General features: G+C 42.3%; 1 protein-coding gene across 3 annotated transcripts in view; it reads right to left on the reverse strand.

The window, feature by feature from the left end:
* Positions 1–21,301, reverse strand: part of DIXDC1 (DIX domain containing 1) — a 68,337-nt gene that overhangs the window by 32,540 nt on the left and 14,496 nt on the right. For all 3 annotated transcript variants that reach the window (XR_012066747.1, XM_072954144.1, XM_015250860.3), the window contains exons 2-5: positions 9,068–9,197; positions 5,387–5,512; positions 2,738–2,969; positions 2,030–2,137 (exon numbers count right to left, since the gene is read on the reverse strand). Coding sequence is in view for 2 of the 3 variants with exons in the window: in XM_015250860.3 (XP_015106346.1) it covers positions 2,030–2,137; positions 2,738–2,969; positions 5,387–5,512; positions 9,068–9,197 (596 nt within the window). In the remaining variant the exon portion in view is untranslated. The remainder of the gene's footprint in view (positions 1–2,029; positions 2,138–2,737; positions 2,970–5,386; positions 5,513–9,067; positions 9,198–21,301) is intronic.

Raw genomic sequence — 21,301 nt, forward strand, 5'->3', positions numbered from 1 at the left:
GGGAGGGGGCTCCCCCGGAAACCTGCCGAACGCCCGTCTCCCCCCACCTTCCCCTTGGGCGTTTTGTGTGTTCTTTTTTTCCAACTAAGGATCGTTTCGCGGGGATATGCTAAGAGGTTGGCCCGAGGTGAGGTCTAGGAAGCAACAGGCGGGCAGTCGGACAGGGCTTTGCCAGGGTGTCTCTCAAGGAGCTGGGGGAGGGGATTAGACATACAGGCTATCTTTCCTATCTTCTGAGCCACTCCCCGTTTTGAGTCACATCCCGAGGGTCTCCTGGCCTTCATGGGCCACGGAGCCCTTAGGTGGACTCCCCCTGAGCAGAGGGAGCCGAGCAGAATGTGCCAGAGCCTTCTGGGTCCCAGCGTGCTGACTGAGCATCCCAAAGCAGCGAGTGAGAGGTTGGCTTGGAAGACAATCACCAAATCAGGAAGGAGAGAATGAGGAATGCAAACTATTCTCTGATCTCTCTCCTAGAAAACTGTCGCTGTCAGCCCACTGCAGCCCCACTTCCAGAGGGCCCCTAATTCACAATGCCTCATAATCCTGCCCCCAGTCTGAGCTCTGCCAGACAGGAAGGAAGCAGGTGCTCTCAGGAAAAAAATCCAGACTTTTTTTCTAACTCTGGCAGGCACTATCAGGCACAGAAGAGTAAAAAGCCTGAAGCCAGGCAGGAAGCAATAGATCTATCTCATTATACAACCAAATATACTTTGATTCTATACCAAGTGATAATCCAAACAGCAAGCAAGGAAGAAACGGTTTAGATTCTCAATAAAAACACACTTATTGATTAATGGGTACAAAGTACCCTTTGGGGTGATGAAAATGTTTCTGAACTGGATGGAGGTGATGGTTGCACAACATTATGAAGGTACTAAATACCACGGAATTGTACTTTTTTAAATGATTAATGGTTAATTTTATGTTACGTGAATTTTAAAAATTAAAAAAAACACATCTCTTAAGTGTGAAAATTAAAGTTGAGCAAGGTTACCAGTGCATTAAAATGCTGGAAAGAATATCATGTAACCTCAGCAAATTAGACATTGGTCCATCAAACTAAGATGGAATTTTATGAGAAAAAGAAACAGGAGGAAGAAGGCAAAGACACATAAAATATGTGTATATGTAAGACAAAGAACAATTAGAGCAGGGAGGGCATAGCTCCCTGGGTTCAATCCTCAGTATCTCTAAATAAATAACTAAACAAATAAATCTAATTAACTCCCCTAAAAAAGAACAATTAGTCTTAACTAGAACAGACTTATGGTCATAGAACATAAATTAAATATGATTCAGCAATGAAATGAAGTTAGTAAATAAGCTAACATGATCTGGGGATGTGTTTATAGGAGCATGATTTACATGAGCCAGGAAAGTAATCTTTTTCTGCCACTATACTTGGCATCGATCAGGCTTTTATTAGAGCAGTGTGTCCTGTTTTGGTTTCTGTGTTTGGCTCTAAGGGATATAGACAGCCTTTCAGCTGGAGTCACACACATCGTTAGCCCACTCAGATGTGTACTAATCTGCCACAATTCCCAGCCTTATAATATAAATGAAAGCTGGGAACATTTTGAACGCTTTAAGATGACTGTGCTCATTTTCTCTTGCTGTGAGCTTTGTACAGCCTCTCAGGCCATAGCTTAGAGTTAGACTCAGGCACAAAGACAGTGGAATGGAACTGGCTGTCATAAACACTGGCAGCTGATATGCAAATATCAGAACCATCGGGCTGGGCTCTGACAGGTCCCAGTCATGCCCCCATGTGGACGCAGCTAAGCACTGGCACTGGAGCTCTGCACAAAGCTTCCATGCGCGGGAAATTCACAAGCATTCCACCCTACTCCTCCTGCCGGCACAAACCCACAAGGCAGTGCTGCGGGTTACCCGTTTAAAGCCAAACATAAACGGAGAGGAAGAGAAAGGGCTTAGGTGCCTTATTGCCTATTGTGTTGCAACCCTGAGAATCCCCAAGAATTCAGCTTCTCACTAGGACTGCAGTGGTGAAGAATCTGAGGCCAGTTACCTGGAGCAGCTGGACTCGGACGGGGACCTCTGCTGTCCTTCATACTGCTGCACCAGGGCTCGCACGCTCCAGTAGGGATTCTCAATCTCCTCATCCATGCTGCTGTTCCTAAAGTCAGGGGGCACCAGCAAAGGAGAGGTGTCAGTCCCTCACGTCAGCCCAGCAAGAACTGGCAGATGCCACTCTGTGAGCACTATGGGGGAAAAGATGAATAAGGCAAAGCCGCTGTCTTAAGGACACTTGAAACCTTGCAGGGAAGACAGACACAAAAACAAGTAATTTCACCAATCCTTGCAACATCTCAGAGTCGCGCTCCCTCTCCACAGACACACAACCCACAAAGCGTTTCCGGCCATGACTCTCCAGGACAGCCTGGCCTTTAGTCACATGCCAGGGAGAGACTCCGCCCGGAGAACCGGGACGTTGCTCCCACATTATCTCCTGGTGCAGAAAACACAATGTGCCAAAGGCACCAGAGCCAAAGACTACATATATAGTTCCTTTACTTTCTACTGATGGCAAAATAAACGTCTCTAAAAGAAAGGGCTTTTGTTTTCTTTTGGAGTGCCCTTTCCAACCTCCACGCCATGCTCTTCTCTGCAATGTGGGCTGTTTAGGTGATATTTCCATCCATCTACTGTACTGTATCACTTAAGGGGAGAAATACCAGAGGAGGCGGAGTTCCCATCCGCAGATGTCCACCCTTACCTCTGTCTGTAGCGAAAGACATCCCGCCCTGACCGTGACATGTCATGACACACGTCGGCCAGAGCAGCAGCTGCTCCCTGGGCCACAGCAGTGGCACAGTGTGGCTGGTGACTCTGCACAGGAGCTCTGGCGTCTCGTCCTTGGCTCACCGTCCTGCTGGAGCCAGGTTTGAAATGAGCTGCCAAGGCCAGGACAAGCCTCATGATGGACTTCAGGTTTCCTTCCACAATATCTGAGGGACAGAACAGCCAGAGGTCCTAAGAGGGAGGCAGAGAGCTGAGGGCTCATTCAGTGACTACGTCTTTGCTAGTGAACAGGTGAGCAAGGCAGCCGAGGTCTCTGTCCTCACAAAGCCATGTTCAAAAGGGAGACAGACGACTTAAAAGCAGTGACAACAGAGTACAATGAGGGTTCTCTGGGAGCTCAGAGTAGAAACATTTGTCTAGTCTAGAGGGCTCAGGGAAGGTTTCCCAGAGGAAGTGAGTTCTCAACTGAGACTTGAATGACCAACAGCGGTTCATCAGATGAGGGAAGAGAAGGAAAAGAGTATTCCAAGGAGAGGGAACAGCAAGCACGAAGGTCCAGAGGTGAGACAGCATGACACACCTGAGCTGCGCTGTCCGGTATGGGAGCCACTAGCCACGTGTGGTTATTGAACACTTAAAAGGGAGCTATAGTCTGAACGGAAATGTGCTGTAAGTGCAGAACTTACTGAGCACACACACAAGTAGAATGAAAGCAGGGAGGGCATAGCTCAAGTGGTAGAGTGTGTGCTTAGCATACACAAGGTCCTGGGTTCAATCCCCAGTACCTCCTCTATAAATAAATAAATAAATAAATAAACCTAAGTACTATCCCCACAAAAATTTTAAAAAAAAATTTTTAAAGAGTATAATGTTAGAAAAAAAAAGCCCGAATGAGAAACCTCATTAGACTTAGTACAAAAACCAAAATGCAAATGATCTCATTAATAGTTTTTTAAATTGATTGCTTGTTGAGCAAATAACATTTTGGAAATATTGGGTGAAGTAAAATATATTATTAAAATTAATTTCATCCATTTCTTTTTTTTTAAACGGGGCTATTAGAAACATTCATGCTACATATGACTCACGTCGTATTTCTACGGCACAGCACTGCGGAAGAGGAAGGGAAAGAAATTCAGCACAGCCAGAGTTCAGAGTGCGGAGGGAGAGAGTGAAAGATGATGGGGATGTATCCAAGGTCAGGTCGGAAAGGGCATGGTAAGCCAGAGGAATGAATTTGGATTTTACCCTAAGGGCTCTCCGATGCAGGAGACTGACATGAGCACATGTACCGTTGGAAAGATCATTCTGGCTGCGGTGTGGAGAGCAGACAGGAGGGGAACAAAAATGGATGCAGTGGGACTAATTAGGAAGCTGCTGCACTTTTCCAGGTAAAAGACAATGATGTCCTGAACGGCAGTGTTCCCTCAAAATAGCCGACTTTAATGGGCCAGATCCCCAAGCCCACTCCTCATGGGGACCAGATCAGAGATATTATGGCATTCTAAATTTTGTCCTAGAAAAAAAGGTGAATGCAGGGAGAAAATAATATGATAGGTCTGGTGAAAGTTAATGTACAGAAATGAGTTAAATTCTTTTTTTTTTTTTGGTTTCATAGCCTTTTAAATATGTAAGTCTTCCAAAAGGATTGACTGAAACCTTCTACAGTGCACTCTCACCAGCCAGGATCTGCCTCGCCTGAATGACCCCAACACAGAACACTAATAATACATGAAAGGAGGGCTCCCTCCTGTCCCCATTCTCATCAAACCACAGGCAATCAGGTCCAGAAACTGAAGCTGAAGTGGAACCAGACTATAATCAGGCCTAGAGAGGCAGTGGGACGACCAGGGAGCCTGTGCTCGCTGAGGACACCTACACCGTTTCTTCCTTGTAGTCTGGACTCAAAATGGACTGAGAAGTGTCCTCTTCTCGCCACGTGGCTAAAGGACAGGGCACGCACAGGGATGACAGAGCCCTTTCTATCCCGCCTCGAAACATTCTGCAATGATCAAATAAATAGGCTATAAGCTATTTTCCTTTTGGAAAACTGGATGGAAAAAAAGTAGGCTATTACGATTTTTAAAAACTTTTTTTTGAGGGGGAGGTAATTAGGTTTATTATTTTTAAATTAATTTTTTATTTTATTTTTTTAGTGGCGGTACTGGGGATTGAACCCAGGACCTGGTGTATGCTAAGCACGCATTCTGCTGCTGAGCTCTACCCTTCCCCTACACTATTACTATTTGAAATAATTGTCACGAAACCCTAAGAACTTGAAAAACATATCTTCATTTTTGATTACTTAAGTGCAACATTCTAAAATTAATATCCCAATTTTGTAATTTCTTTTCTATTAGTTTCCTTCACTCAAGCAAATCTTTATTTAATTAAAATGAACAGAGAATGCCTATCTCCACCCAGGTTTACAAAGCACTTAGAGTTTGAGAATCACTCCATCCCAAAGGGTGACTTTCTTTTTGGAAAATCACTATGAGGTCTCGGGCCTAATCCTACTCCAGTCCCCTCAGAACCCTCCGCTACACACCGGATGGATCTCCTGATGGGGGCAATCGCCAGTTAGCGATATGTGTCTCATCCAAGGACATGAGGAAGCACTGACCTTTAGCTGAAGTCTGGTGCATACGAATCTTTTTGGAGGCTACAAATTGTAGCACTTTCTCCACATTATTCCTCATCTCCTGTTGGTTACTGGGACTCAGCTGTACCCCACTCAGCTTTTCTCCTGCTGTTAGAAGAGAGAAAATACATGAAGTTACGGGGACAGTACTATCACAGTTTCATAGTAGCCAGACACAGAGAAAGAGAATATTTGATGTAAGATGATGTATAAATATGCAAGTGAGTTAGGACTTGGTGTTTGCAATTTGGATGGGGAATTGGAAAACGAAAGCCTTCTGGAGGGCCTCCAAATTTTCAAATCTATCCCCATGGGCCTGTGAAGTTACTGCGTGTACATTTATTCATTCAGCAAATATTCACCAAGCACCTACTGTTCTGGGCACCAGAGAAACAGCAATGACCAAGACCTTGTCTTTCCTTCCCTCATAGAGTTTATATCTGTAGGGATGACAGATGACCGAGTTAACAAATACAATTTGATATAATTTCACGTAGTGATAAGTACTACAAGGAAAAACAAACAAGAGTGATCATGGCCTCTCTGACAACACATTTGGGCAGAGATCTGAACAAAGTAAGAAACGTGAAGATTTGAGGAGGAAGCAGTCAGGTTAAGAGACCCAAAGTGGGCTTGAGCTCAGCTTATCTGAGGACCCGCAACGAAACCAGCATGGCTGGAGTGGAGCGGGTGGGGAGTTGAGTCCTAGGATAAGGCAGAGGGGTAAGCAGGGCCAGGCCATGTAGGGCTTTGTGGACCAGAGCAAAAGAGCAAAGAGCCTGATTTTATTCTATGTGTGATGAGCAACCAATGGAGAGTTTGAGGTAAGGGATGTATATGATCTTCTTTCTTTTTTATTGAAGCAGTTGATTTACACTGTTGATTCAGTTATTTATATACATGTTTATATATATATTCTTTTTCATTATAGTTTATTACAGGATATTGAATATAGTTCCCTGCGCTATACAGTAGGACCTTGCTGTTTATTTTATATATAAACATTTGCTTAGGACCTTGTATCTGCTAATCCCAAACTCCTAGTTTATCCCTCCCCTACTCCCTTTCCCCTTTGATAACCCTAAGTTTGTTTTCTGTGTCCAGGAGTTCCATGATCTGATTTATGTTTTTTAAAGTTGACCCTGTGTGGACACAGATTATGTGAAGAGGAAACAGGGGGATTATTTAGAAAGAAAATGAAAATAGTCACCAAAAGATAATGATGGTTTGGGAAGAGGCTGAGAGGTATATACATGTTTTTAATTGGGCGGGGAGCTGTTATTAGGTTTTTTTTTTAAATTTTTTAATACAGGTACTGAGGATTGAACCTGCCACCTTGTGCATGCTAAGCACGCACTCTATCACTGAGCAACACCCTCCTCCCGAGAGGTACATCTTTAATATAAAGCAGACAGCACATGCGAAGGACTGGATCCGATATATAAGGAAAAGAGAATCATTCAAGACAATCTCTAACTGTTCTGCTTTAACAGTTGGGGAACTGGTACTGTGATGTGTTACTCAGATGAAGAATACCGGAGGATACAGGCATCAGTGGGGAGCAGGAGAAGTTCTGATTAGGACATGTGAAGTCAGAGTTGCATTTTAGACATCGAAGTAGAGATGCTGAACAGGAAGTTGATATTCGTGTCTAGAACTCAAGGAAAAGCTTAGAGCTAAAGATACAAATTTGGGAAGAGATCATTTAGGGGATAGAGAATACACAAGGACTGAGGATTGACACTCTAAGAAGAACGTCAACATTTAGAAGCCAGAAAGCAGAAGACAGCCAGCAAAGCAAAGAGGGGAGGCCAGCGAGCAAGGAGGAAAACTCAAAGTCCACAGGGTTTTGGAGGCCAAGGGAAGAAAGTGTTTGGAGGAGGAGGGAGTGACCCACTGTGTCAAGCTCCGCTAAGTTGTATAAAATGAGAACTGAGGACTGGCCACCGGATTTGACAAGGCAGAGGCTGTGACCTTGAGGAGAGCAGTTTCAGTGGGGTAGTGGGATCAAAAGCCCAAAAGGCTGAAGAAAGAATGGGAAACAGAGCAGTGAGTTCAGCGAGTGTTTCTATATAGCCAAGTCACAACAGAATGCAGCATGCAAGAACCTGGGTTTGGGGAAAACAAGAATACATATTCATACTGCTTGTATATGCACAGAATATCTCTGGGAAGAAAAGCAAGAAATTGCTAACACTGGCTGTCTCCAGAAAGAGCAGGTTGCTGGCAGGGGGACATGGGTGGAAAAAAGGCTTTTGACTTTCTATCCTCCTGTGCTCTCTGGATTTTCTAACTGATTGTATTTGCAGTATAACCTATTCAAATGAGTGAAAAATTAAATGTGTAAAATGAGCTTTAGAATTAAAGCAGATGTAGGTTTGTATCTCTGCTTAGCCACTTAAGAGTTATGTGACCTTGTCAAGTTGCTTAATCTAAATTCCATAAAATGAGTAAAATAGTAGTGCTTGTATCAGATCCACATCATAAATCAATCAAAGTAACATGCCCAGCACAGTGCTTGAGATATATGTGTTCGATGAATTTACTTATTTTTATAAATTCTTTTTCAGTTTGTTTCCTGAAAATGGGAATAATATGTTTCTCAAAGGTTGCTGATTAACTGAAATTAAATGAGATAGGGTGTTTAATAAATGGCAGCTGCTATTACTATGAACGTGGTTATTATCATTGTACGTAAACACTCTGATGAATTCTGAGCGGTCCGAACGAGGTGTTCATGGGCTGGCTGCCTGTGGCAAGCCTGGCTTCTCATATAACCCCTCCCAAACCCTACACCCCTCAAAGACTCTAAGCAAAGTAAGCAGACTTAGATGACAACGAATGTTTGAGTACCTATTACGTGTCCGGCACTTGGTTAAGGGTTGCGGAAACAGAAAAAAAAAATTATACTGTACCTGCTCTTTTTTTTCTATTTTTTAATTTTTAATTGAAAAAAAAAATTTTTTTCAACGGAGGTACTGGGGATTGAACCCAGGACCTCATGCATGCTCTGTACCTGCTCTTAAAGGGCTCAATCTATACAGGGGAGATAGGTAAGCAATTACCATTTGATGAGAGAAATCTGTGCAGGGCTACGGGCAAATGCCATGGAAATATGATTATGGCGCAATCTAATAAGAACGACCGGCAGCAACTCCGGGGCTTCAAGGGGACAAACCCTCTCGTGGAGCATCATGGTAGTGAATATCGTACAGGGCTCCTTTTGCTGGTCACACACCTTCTTTTTGCCTGGCCACCACTTCCTTTCCCAGCCTCCGTTTAGACATCAGTTCTTCTGGCAAGCCATCCCTGAACCCCTAAGACTGGGCTGGGCCCCCCCACCCCGTGCTCCCATCTGTACTTGTCCCATCAGAGTACTGAGGACATTAATGGAAGTGACTTCACTTTCCAGGCTTTCCAACTGGATTGGGAGACTTTTGAGAGCACACACCGTGCCCGTATCATCATATTCCCAAAGCTTAATACAGCACCCTCCACTCAGTGTTTATTGACCGAAATTAACCTTGGGCGAGTATTTTAAGTCTCCTCTACTTCCATTCCCATATGTATTAAAGGAGAAGACATCTGCTCTGAAGGGCACATGGAGGATGAAAGAGGCCACGTGCTGGTTTATGCTAGTAACAGAATCCAGGGCCAACTGACCAACAATCTCGATGAGATACGCCAGGATCACCCCATCCCGGAGGTCCTGTCTCAGGTCCTGCACAGGCTTCACCGCTGGCCTCTTCTTCAGCTGTGCATTCACCCAGGCCACGTATGCCTGCAGCTGTTGCTGGAAAATGAAAGGTGGAAATTAGGAAAAGGTTACATATTATTCTTACCCTCTGCCCTGCACCCTCTAAGGCAGCATGTGAGATTGGGCCATGGTGGGCGATCTACATCCAGAGGGAGAAGGAGAAAGTTTTAAGGAAAGAAAGAAAGATGGTCAGACATGCAACATGTTCTCAAATTCTCTAGTTTCACACCAGCCTCCAGGGATGAGCTAACCTCTAACCTGGGTGGCAGGGTAGACACAGAGACACAGATGAGTGTTTCAGTGATTGTGACTCCTGCTTTGCTTGCATTTTGCTCTGTTGACCAGGATAAGGGCTGGACCAGAACTGCAGCCAGTTTTCAAATGTAATCACTGCTGCCAGCAACCCACGGTGCTTCCCAGGAACAATCACTCATGTCCTGTATGCATAATGGACTGTGATACTGCTAAGAACTGATGTTGGGGAATCAGGAATCCACAGTAAACCATGCTCAGAACCGCCTCTCCCATAGCTGCTTTCTTCATAATGAGACTTAGCTGAAATCAACCCCAGATTTATTCTCCTGAGCCTATAATCCTGAGATTGCTACAGAATTCGTTTTAATCCACCCTTTACAGTGTCAAAGAGGATCTTGTTATCTGAAACCTGCACAAGGAAGGGAAAAGAAACGGCTGTGATGAACAGTGTTCCTGAAGACTTGGGGAGAGTGGCTTTCATTTATTTTCAGACAAAGCTAGGACCCAGTACCATCAGAAGCCTTTCAGACCCAGACACGACATGTAACTCATTCAAACCCTTAGACAACCTTATAGACTCCATTTTACACAGAGCTTTTATATTCAGGTGTTTTTGTCTGATTATTTGGTCTGAAGATGGGCACTAAATATCAAAATAGCACATGAACAAGGTCACAGTACAGGCAGCAGCTCTGTCTGGTTTCTGTAGAAGCCCACGACCCAGAACCTAAAAATTAAGTTCAAGGGCTAACGCTATTAAATCATAATTTGGTTAATGTACAGTTGACTTCTAAGCTTCAAGTACTTCCTTAATGAAATGATACTGGAAATTACTCACTGGCTGCTTCCTGAGCTTAAATTAAATCTTCCCTATTTTCTCTCTCTCTGTCAATCTGTGGGAATAAATAAAGTCCTTTGGAAACCAGTGCTCAGGCAATAATCCATGAGCTACTGACAAACTGCAGGAAGTGCGATGATCAGCAGGAGGTGGGGGGAGGAATCTGATGTTTATGGAGTCCTACCACAAACTGAACACTAATTTTGGTGTTTTATAATGTGTTTTAAAGAGTTAATAATGTACCTGGGACACAGCTTGCCCCTCGATTGATGCTTACTAAATGGTCATTATCTTTTTTATGATCATCGTCTAATTCAGTTCTCACAAAAGCACGAAAGCGAGGTCGCTATCTTATCCATTCTATGGATGAGGTTCAGAGAAATTATGTAACTTCTCCAATGTCCCCAAGCTAGGATAGCAGACCTGGTCATGAAGCCCAGAAAAAGTGGTCCAGGCATTTACCCAGGGCCTCTTGCTATTCAAGTCACCCTGCAGAACAGAGGTAGCTGCACCTTCCGCCTTTACATGGGTCAGACTCCCATCGAGGTCTGCTCCCCCGGTACAGCCACGACACTGTGTGAGGCAGACCAGGCAAAGGGCACCTCTATAGCAAATCACTCTGCTCCGGGAAAAGCAGTGAAGACCAGAAAGGCATTAAGGGTAACATATGGGATCTGATTACTTGGTTTAGGTACAAAACTCCTAACCCATCTCCCTGTATCTCACCCTCCACGCATTCCTGCTTAAATTCCTTCACTGCGCTGTCATTACCCTCAAGCAAAATCCAATCTCCTTAGCTGCATCTAAGTCTGTCTTGTGCCAGCCTTTACCTCTTCTCCAGCTTCACTCATTCCTCCCCACATTCACCACACCATTTTTCAGTTCATCCAAACCATGTGCAGTGCCCCAAACACACCACGTTTTCCAGCCACTCTGCCTCCCTCTGCCTGCCATCTCCTCTTCAAGCTCATCTCAAGCACCACCTTTTCTAGGAAGCGTTCCCCGACTCTCCCACACACCTCCAACTCTGGTCTCCTCGGGGATGTCCTGTGTCACACAGTCAGCTCAACAGTAAGTTAAGTGCAGGCACTGGACTGTTGTGGGGCCACGAGGAGCCTCATGCCTTCAAGAATCTTTCAAGAAAAAAAGAGAAGAGAGGAAGAGGAGGAGGAGCTTGCAGGCTGGTAGAGACAGGCGCTACAACAGGGGTGTTCCAGGGGCTGAGTCTTTGCCCAACCTGAAACCCACACTCAGCAGAGTCCTCTGAAGTTAGGAAAGGAGGCAAAGAGGACAGTGGACTTAGGGAGCTAAGGTCTGAACTGCGTTCTATGCAGGGAGTTGTAAGAGTTCAGAATTGTTGGACTCAGAATAACAGGTACTCGACAAATACGTTTGAATCAGTACATCATTTGTCACATTTCATCAGGCCAAGACTTAAAATGACTGGAAAAATTAAATACGCAGGGGCAGATAAGAACAAGTATTTTTCATTAGGCCAACATAATTTTGCTAAAGTAACCGCAACCTTCCTTTGGTCATTAACCTTAACTTTGGTGAATAGAAGTTAAGTTGTCTCTGCTGCAAAACTGCTTTGAGGTTCCAAACAGTACTTTACACGCACATTAATCACAGCTCTGGTCTTCCAACAAAAGAGGATGCTACGGCATAAATGGTAAGAGTACTCACCGCTTTTCTGAACACCTGCTCTGTGTCAAGAGCTATGCTAGGTCCTTTAAATGCATTCTCTCTAATGGTAATCCGCCAGGGAGATTTTACTGTATCTATTCCACTAACTGGAAACTGAGACTCAAACAGGTGAAATAAATTGTTCAAGGTCACCTAGGTAGTAAGCTATGAATATGAAATTCACTCTGACTCCCACGCCAGTGCTCCTTCCTCTCGACCACACTGTCGCCTAAATAAACATACCCCTGAGGTTTAAATGAGCTCACTTAAAACTTTCAGAATGGAAGTTGCCTTGGTCTAAACCACTTCTTCCACCACGTCCAGCGCTCGAGTCTCCTACCGAACGATCTGCCCTCAGTTGCTGTCTGGCGACTAATCAAAGTTTGGTCGCTGGACCAGTAGCACCAGCATCACCTGGGGGTCTGTCAGAAAAGCAGGCTCTGAAACTCTGCCCCAGCCTCACTGAATTCGAACCTGTATTTTGAAAAGATCCCCTCATCTTGTATTTTCTCTGCCCTAGCTCTGTAATCAGCTATTTGACAAGTGAATAGAATTCCGGCTACTTTAATTGGAGAATGGTTTTTAGAAACCAAAATTTGGGCATAAGGTGTACTCATTCTACGAGGGTAACATTCTAGGCCCCCTGGGCACAGGAGTAGGAAATATGTGCGTGTGTACACACATCCACACATATCTGTATCTACTTACCTTGACAGACAGACATAACATGAATTATACTGACCCCTCCTCCAACCCAATTCCATAGGGTTCACCTCTCCTTCCTCTTTGCCTTATTTGTAACTCCTTTCTCCCATAGTGAGGAACACGACTCTCTGTCCACATTATATTTACTAATATTTCCTCAGTCCTAGAAAATACATCAAATATCTCAGACTTGTTAGTCTATACCTTGTGAAAAACACATTTACTAACCAGAATATAATATTTGTATACAGTTCCTTTTGTCTTTAGCCTTACAGTGTACACTCAAAATACTGATTCCAAAGTGACTCAGGTCAGTTCTTTCCTTTCCACCTGCTCCAGTGTGGTTATTAATCTGTAATACAGTGAGGTACAATTCTCATAATTTGTAGTCCATTTTGGGTTCTCCTCATATTTTAGTTGATTTTAATTATTTATTTTGAGGGTAAGTGAAAGATTAACATGATTCTAAAAGTCAGGGCTATACAAAAACATATATTCAGGAAAGTGTCACTCCTTCATCATTCTGTCCAGCCCATTCCTATCCACCTAATTGGCAGGTAACCAATCTCATTAGCTCCATGTTATCTGGGGAAAAAAGACACATGTACATTTTATTTTCCTTTCCTTCTCAGTGTGAAAAATAGCATAGTATTGATTATTCTTTTTGGACCTGCACTTTTCACTTCATCTAATGATCACTTAATACATTCTGTAAATCACGCTGTATTGGTCAAGAAATCTTCCTTATCTTACATCTGCATAGCGCTCCATCATGTGGACGTACTATAGTTTATTCAGCCATTCTTCTATACACGGGCATTTAGGGTTTTTTCCCAATATTTTGCAATTACAAACAATGCAGCAATGAGTAACCTTATGCATGAGTATTTTCATGTTGGTGGAGATCTATCTTCAGGGTAGATTCAAAGATTGCTAGGTAAAAAGGTACGTAAGCGGGTAACTTTATTAGACATTGCCAAATTCCCTGCCAAAAGGATTGCATCTGTTTGCATTCCCAACAGCAACGCACACGAGTGCATTTTCCCACAGCCTTGCCAACAGAACATGTTGTCATGCTTTTAAATTTCTGCCAAAGTGATAGGTGAGAAATTGTATCCTAGGCTGTTTTAATCTTCATCTCTTTAATTATGAGTTTGAACCTCTCTTTGTAGGTTTAAGAATTCATTTTGTATCTTTGTCTTTTATATCTTTTTCATGAATTGTCTAGTCATATCTTTTCCCTATTTTTTAATCAAAGGACCTATTTTTTTGATCCTTTAGTGCCTCCATTTTTAAGAATTCTTTATATGTTAAGAATGTTACCCTTTTGTCTTTCAGATGTGTTGCAGAGATTTCCCAGTTTGTCAGTCATTTTTTGTCTTGGTTTATGTTTTTTTTGGCCATGAGAAGGTTTTTATTTTTATCTAATGAAATTTATTGATATTTTATTTTACTGCCTCTGAATTTTGAGTCACGGTTAGAAAGCCTTTCCGTAAACTGAAGTGAAAGGATTCACCTCTGCTTTTTTCTAGTTCTCATATGATTTCAAATTTGTTTCCCTTTAGATCCCTGATCCACGTGGAATTTATTCTTGTATGTGATGGGAGATATAGATCCAATTTATCTGTCTTCAAATGTCTACCCAGTTGTTCCAGCACATTTACTAAAAAGTCACTCTTTACTCCAGGGATTTGAGATGCCACCTTTTTTTCATAGACTAAATTTCCATAGTTCTTGGGTCTACTTCTAGACTTTGCATTCTCCATCACTTGTGTATTTGTTTCTTCATGCACCAGCACCAAAATGTTTTATTTGCAGAGGCCTTATAGTATATTTTAATATCTGGTGTGGCTAGTCCCTCTCCCCTGAAGTTTTTCTTTTTTGTAATGTTTTCTTGAATATTCTTGAATATTTATCACTCCATATGAGCTTCAATATTTATTTACCTAACTTCCACCAAAAAAGCCTGTTAGAATTTTTATTGTGATTACATTAAATTTAAAAATTGGCATGGCATGGGGAGAACTGTCATCTTTATGATGTTGAAACATCCTATTCAAGAATGGGTTGACCAAGTCCAGGAAGTGCAGAGAGTTCAACACAGGATCAATCTAAAGAGGAACACACCAAGGCACATAGTAATCAAAATGACAAAAATTAAGTATAAGAAGAAAGTATTAAAATCAGCAAGAGAAAAGCAGCAAATAACATACAAGGAAATTCCCATAAGGTTATCAACTGATTTTTCAGCAGAAACTCTACAGGCCAGAAGGGAGTGGCATGATATATTTCAAGTGATGAAAGGGGAAAACTTACAACCAAGAATACTCTATCCAGCAAGGCTCTCATTCAGATTTGATGGAGAAACCAAAAGCTCCACAGATAAACAAAAGCCAAAAGAATTTAGCACCACGAAACCAGCTTTACAACAAATGTTAAAGCAACATCTCTAGTCATCAAACCACAAGAAGAGATACATGCACCCCAATGTTCACAGCAGCATTACTGACAATAGCCAAGACATGGAAGCAAACTAAATGTCCATCCACAGATGACTGCAAAAAGAAGTTGTGGTATACACACATACACACACACACACTGGAATACTACTCAGCCATAAAAAGAAATAAAATAATGCCATTTGCAGCAACATGGAAGGACTTGGAGGTCATTATACTAAGTAAAGTAAGCCAGAAAGAGAAAGAAAAATATCATATGATATCACTTACATGTGGAATCTAAAAAAGGGGGGGCATAAATGAACTTATTTACAAAATAGAGATAGACTCATAGACATAGAAAACAAACTTATAGTTATAGGAGGTGGGGAGGGGGTGGGGAGGGATAAATTAGGAGTTTGGGATTTGCAGATACTAACTACTATATATAAAATAGATAAACAACAAGGAACTACTGTATAGCACAGGGAACTGTATTCAATCTTGTAGTAACCTCTAATGAGAAAGAATATGAAAACAAATGTGTATATATGTATAAGTAAATCACTCTGCTGTATACCAGAAACTAACACAACATTGTAAATTGACTATACTTCAATTTAATTAATTATTTAAAAAGTTTTTTTAAATCTCTTCTTTCTCCTTCCACTTTTACATTTTCAAGAATTTATTTCTCACAGATGTTGATCATGCCTGTGAACTGTCTTATCTTATCAACTCCATTTACTGTCTCTTTGCAAGCAAATTGTGTTTTTTGGTAACTGTTGAGAATTTTCGGTCAATTTATTAAATTCTATTAAAACCTCTAAAGAAAAAATAAAGAATGGGGGCTGGTTTTCCATTGCTGATGAAATGTGTGTTTCAGGGATGTTTTAAAGTTTTCCTCCTGTAGCTTTTATACATTTCATGTTAAGTTCATTTCTAAGTATTCAATACTTCCTTACTGTGATTGTAAATGAGGTTTTCTCTACCATTACTTTCTCTAATTGATTACTCTCTGTTTTTGTGAAAGCTGTTCGTTTCAGTAGGTTAATTATATATCCTGTTACCTTATCTTTTATTGTTTGAGTTTTATTAATGATTCTCAATTATTTCCAATGATATCATATAATCTACAACATGAAATCGTTTTACTTCTTTACTAAGCCCTGTGCCTCTAATCAGTTTCCAAATACCTCTGGTGCAAAGTTGGACAGTAGTGGAGACAGTGGACATCCTTTCCTTGTTCTGGACTTGGAGAAAATACCTGTAGTGTTCCCCAATTTAGAAAGTGACTGCTTTCAGGAAGAAGGTATATATATTTTATCACGTTAAGAAAGACTCCATCAAGTCTTTTTTAGTGATTTTATAAGGAACAGATGTTGAATGTTGATGAAAGTTTTCTCAGCATTTATGAAGATAACTCTATGATTATTTTTCCTGAGACCTATTAATATGGTATATGCGGATCTCCTAATAATGAATCTACCTTGCATTCTTGGAGTTAAGTCTACTCGATCACAATGAATTATATTTTTAATGTGATGCTGAATTCTGTTCACTAATAAAACATTTCTCAGTGCTGTATTAGTACTATATTTGTTGTCCTTTTCAGGGGCATTTATAAATAATATTAGTCTGTAGTTTTCTTTTTTGCACTATCATGTTTAGATATATTATACTTGCTTTATTTTTTTAAAAAAGCAGAAAATTTCTCCTCATTCTCAATCCCCTGACATAATCTACAGAGCACTGGGAATATCTGATAAGCGGAGGTTTGGCAGAATTCCTCTGTGAAATAATCTGGGCCTGGGACATTTTCTGAGCAATAGTTCCTTCTTGAGGTTCTCCATTTCTTCTACAGAAACTTCTCTGTTTTACATATTCTGTATCTATCAATTTTAGTAATCAGCATTTCCCTAGGAAATTATCCATTTCATCAAAATTTTTAAGTGTCTTTGCACAAACCTGCAAAGACTCATAGTTTTTCGTGTTTCAGTAGTTACTTCTCCACTGTCATTTCTCATTTTGTACATTGGTGCTTTCTCCTTTTTCCTTCTTCATCGTGTTAGCTAGTAGCTTGTCTATTTCCATAATTTTTTCCAAAACTCTTCAAAACAAAATGGTTAGGAGCATCATTGCTATTTTGGCCTAAATCCCTCTAAAATCACAGTATCTAGAAACAAACACAGCATTCTAGGTATAAAATCAGGCACTCAGCTTTCTCATCCAAGATGTTTCACACTCTCTTCTCCTTCTCTTCCTCCTCCCCTTCTTCTCCTTCTTTTTTTGTTACTACCTCACACCACTGACTCACACTGAACTGTCAACCAAACACTTAAAAATTCTTAACACATTCTGCTGTTGAGCCAATCTCTCCCATTTTCATTCTTGTATAACTGGTCTTCTTGATCCGTATTTACCTTTAACACATTTCAGCTTGTTAGATCCCATCTCACCAGATCCTTCCAGACCCTGTCATTTCATGTATTCAAATCAACCAGCACTGCCAGGCATTGTGCCAGGCACAGTGATTATAGGCATATACATAACTATGCCAGAAAGTGATTACTGTGGCAATGGAGAAGTGTTAAAAAGAAACAGTATCTGTGCACAGAAGAGCAACAGGATGGAAAGATGTGGACCTCAAAGAGGGTCAAGAGGAAGATGATGTTTGTCTGGTTCTTTAAGGATGTTTGCCAGTTGGAGAAGAGGAAAGGGCATCCGAGGGAGAGATGATTAAAAAAAAAAAAAAGGAAGAGCCTGAAGGCATATGGTATCTTGGAGGAAAAGCCAATTAGCAAATTAGTGTGTTGGCAGAGCCATCAGTGGCAGGTGATGATGGAGAAATAGGTCATCAAAAGGCCTACCAGCCCTTAGACTTAAGGCTTGAAGTCCTTCAACAGGGAAGTGCGGAGTTTTGAAACCGGAGAGTGAGACTGGGAGATCTGTATTTTAGAAAGGTCACTCAGGACACAGTGTGGAACATGGGACAGAAAGGAGAGCATCGAGCTGTAAAGAAGACCAGGCAATAATTCAAGTGAGAGAAGATGAGAGCCTAAACTGAAGCAGTACAGTTAGAAAAGGACAAACTGGAGAGCTGACTGACAGGAGGGAGGCAGTGACAAAAAGAATCCAAAAAGTCACACCTGAACGGATGGTGATGCTTTAACTGAGATGGAGAACACGTGAAGAGCAAGTACTGCAGAAAAGCAAATAGTTCAGTTTTGAACAAGAGCCTGAGCCATCTGCAAAACATCAGGGTAGAGATGTTCTGCAGCCAGTGGCGAAAATCAGATCTAGAGCACAGGAGATGGGTGCGGGGTTGGAGGGTGGATGCCTGAGAGTATCTGTGTGTGATAGGCATAGCCACAGGTGCAAATGAGACAGTACCACCACCTACTGAGCATCTACTGCATGCCAGGTACCGTGCGAGGCACTTCACCACATCTTTTCATATATATGGAGTGTGTATGTGTGTATACAGTTGATCCTTGGGAACAACGTGCGTTTGAACTGCGAGGGTCCACTTACACCAGATTTTTTTTCAGTAGCAACTGCTACAGCACCACACGATCCGCAGCTGGTTGAATCCGCTGATGCAGAACCACAGGTGGAGGCACGTGGCACAGGGGGCCGACCGTAAGTTAGACACAGTTTTTCCATTATGCAGAGGGTTGGCACCCCTAACCCTCCTGTTGTTCAAGGCTCAAATATGTAAATATATTACTTCCTCCCATCACATTGATTAGAGATGGAGAACTACTATTCCCACATTACAGATGTGGAAACCAAGGTTCAGAGCAACAACATGCCCAGGGTCACAGGGCTGGTAAGTGGCAGAACAAGGATCTCAGAACAGTGCTAACTTCAAAATCTGGGTTCCACAACATCCCAAAAGGCAGGTGAACTGTAAGAAGTTATTTGGCAGGACAGGGAGTGGGGAGAGAGGGCAATGAAGGGAAAGAAGAGAATGAAAATGGAGAGTGCCAGTCCTTGGCAGCCACTGAATGAAGCACTTTATATGCATCATCTCCTTTAATCCTCATATCCACTCATTAAAATCGATATTATTAGCCTCACTTTTCATACTAGAAACCTTGCTCAAGTGGCGAACCCACTCCATCTTACTCTGAAGAATGCATCATTTCTACTATACCAAAGAAAGCATACAATGAGAGAAAAGGAAGGAAAACTCAGGGCAGAGGCTGGGATACATCAACATTAAAGTGACAGGTGAAGTGAGGTGAGCAACAACAACAAAAAGTGATTTCAGAACATGCAATCAGAGGGACAGAGAAGAATCAGGAGAAAGTGTTATGTGGGAATCCAGGAACCAGAGAATGTTAAGACGGGTGGTCAAGAAGGTCAAATGCTGTAGAAAAGTCAGGCTGAGGACTGGAAAGCCCATTTCATCTACCATTTAACAGGCTTTGGTGATCTTTTTGAGAGCTGACACTGTAGCACAGTGGGGTGAAAAGTCAGATGGCAGTGAACTGAGACGACCCCAGGAAGTAGGAAGACAGAAGCAGTGAAGGGAAGAGAAAGGGTCTTAGCTGGAGAGGAAGGTGGGAAGGAATCAGGGCTCTTTAGGATGAGAGGTCATTTTCAGGCTGAGTTGAGGGGTTGGTGAAGGAGAAACAGACACAAGAGGAGGGGTGTGAATGATGCAGCAAGATTTCAGAGGAGGGGAAGAGGGCCACCTCCTCCACTGACCGGGAGGAAGGAATAGGTACCTCTGTGGGGAAACGCGGAGGTGGCGAAGAGGGCAGTTGAAGGAGTTCAAATACAATCACTCTTCTATTCGTTATACCTGGTTCATCTGTTGACAGTGAAAGGGACAGGGAGAGTGAAGGAGGTTTCAGGAAAAAGGACCCTGTAGGAAGCTAGAAAAAACAGTGACTGCTAAAGATTTCTTGGCAGCACCAAGACTCAGCTAGGACTGGAAATCATAGCTTTGTAATTGAATCAATCAGCAAGATTTCCTCTAGAAGTGCCCAGCAGGCCCGGACCATGAATGGAGGGAAACAGAAATAGTTTAACGGAGGACTGGAAATGGTCAGAGGACAGGGAGTGATTAGCAGGGCCAGGGAAGTTAGGGTGGTGGTGATGAGTTGGGAAGCCCCATGAAAAATACGGCAGGACCCCCAGGCAGGGCCACTACCCTCCTGCCAGCACCATTCGGTTCCCTGGACCTGTGGCATTATCTCACTTTTTAAACTCTGAAACAGCTTACTTCTAGGAAAGTGGAACTTATCCCTAAGATTCTGTTGGTTCCCTGAGCTAATGCCTGATTGGTCCATTTCCCTCACTCCTGATTGGTCAATTTCTCTCACTCCTGATTGGTCCATTTCTACAAAGCTTGTTCCTAATTAGTCACCTTTGTTATGCCTTATTTGCATATGATGTTACAAAATGTTGCAAAGTCTAGACTGGTAGCCTATAAAAAGCCTGTGTAAACCTACAGACGGGGTCCACAGCTTGGAGTGTTAACTCCTCTGGACCTGCTGGCGTAATAAACCTGAGTTCTCCAACCCTCCGAATGCTGCTTGGTCTCTTGCCCAGATCCAGGTTGCTGTCACAACTGAGCTGTAACACTGAGCTGTAACACACTTTGCCGCAACAGTGAGAGTGTATTTGAAGGGACTGATCATGGGATCACTGGCACCATCATGTTGATCATGGCATCAGAGAGAAGAAATCAAGAAAAGCTGATAAAGGAAAGTTGATGAACTGAGATGATGGAGAAGAGAATTTGATGTGACTGAAAATAAGTTTAATGGGAATGGTGGAGTGTGGAAAGTGGGGCATTGAGCGCACAGTCTCAGAGTTCAAGATCCCAGGGGAAGGGCAATTCTATGGAATAAGTTCCAGGATGTAGCCTCAGTATGTGGCCTTACTGAAGCACAGAGGGGACAATCATTGCAGTGGGGACCATCATGGAATTGGGGGGCTAACTGTCTTCATCGTGGACCCTGAAGTCATTCCAGGAGAGTGGTTGATGTTCAAATGCTCAGGATAGTTAGTACTCTGCCCAGATTCATGTGATTTTCAAAACTGATAAGCATGCCTTCAATGAAGTCATTGACAAAAAAATTTTAATTGAAGAAAGGCCTTTGTCATGTCATTACTACATCTGCATGGTCTATTAAGTGGCATCTAACAAAAGATGCCCAACTGAGTGGGGCTATTCTTGTCCACAGGTTAAGGGTCACATT

This window comes from Vicugna pacos, chromosome 33, assembly GCF_048564905.1.
Source record: "Vicugna pacos chromosome 33, VicPac4, whole genome shotgun sequence".
Taxonomy (NCBI): Eukaryota; Metazoa; Chordata; class Mammalia; order Artiodactyla; family Camelidae; genus Vicugna; species Vicugna pacos.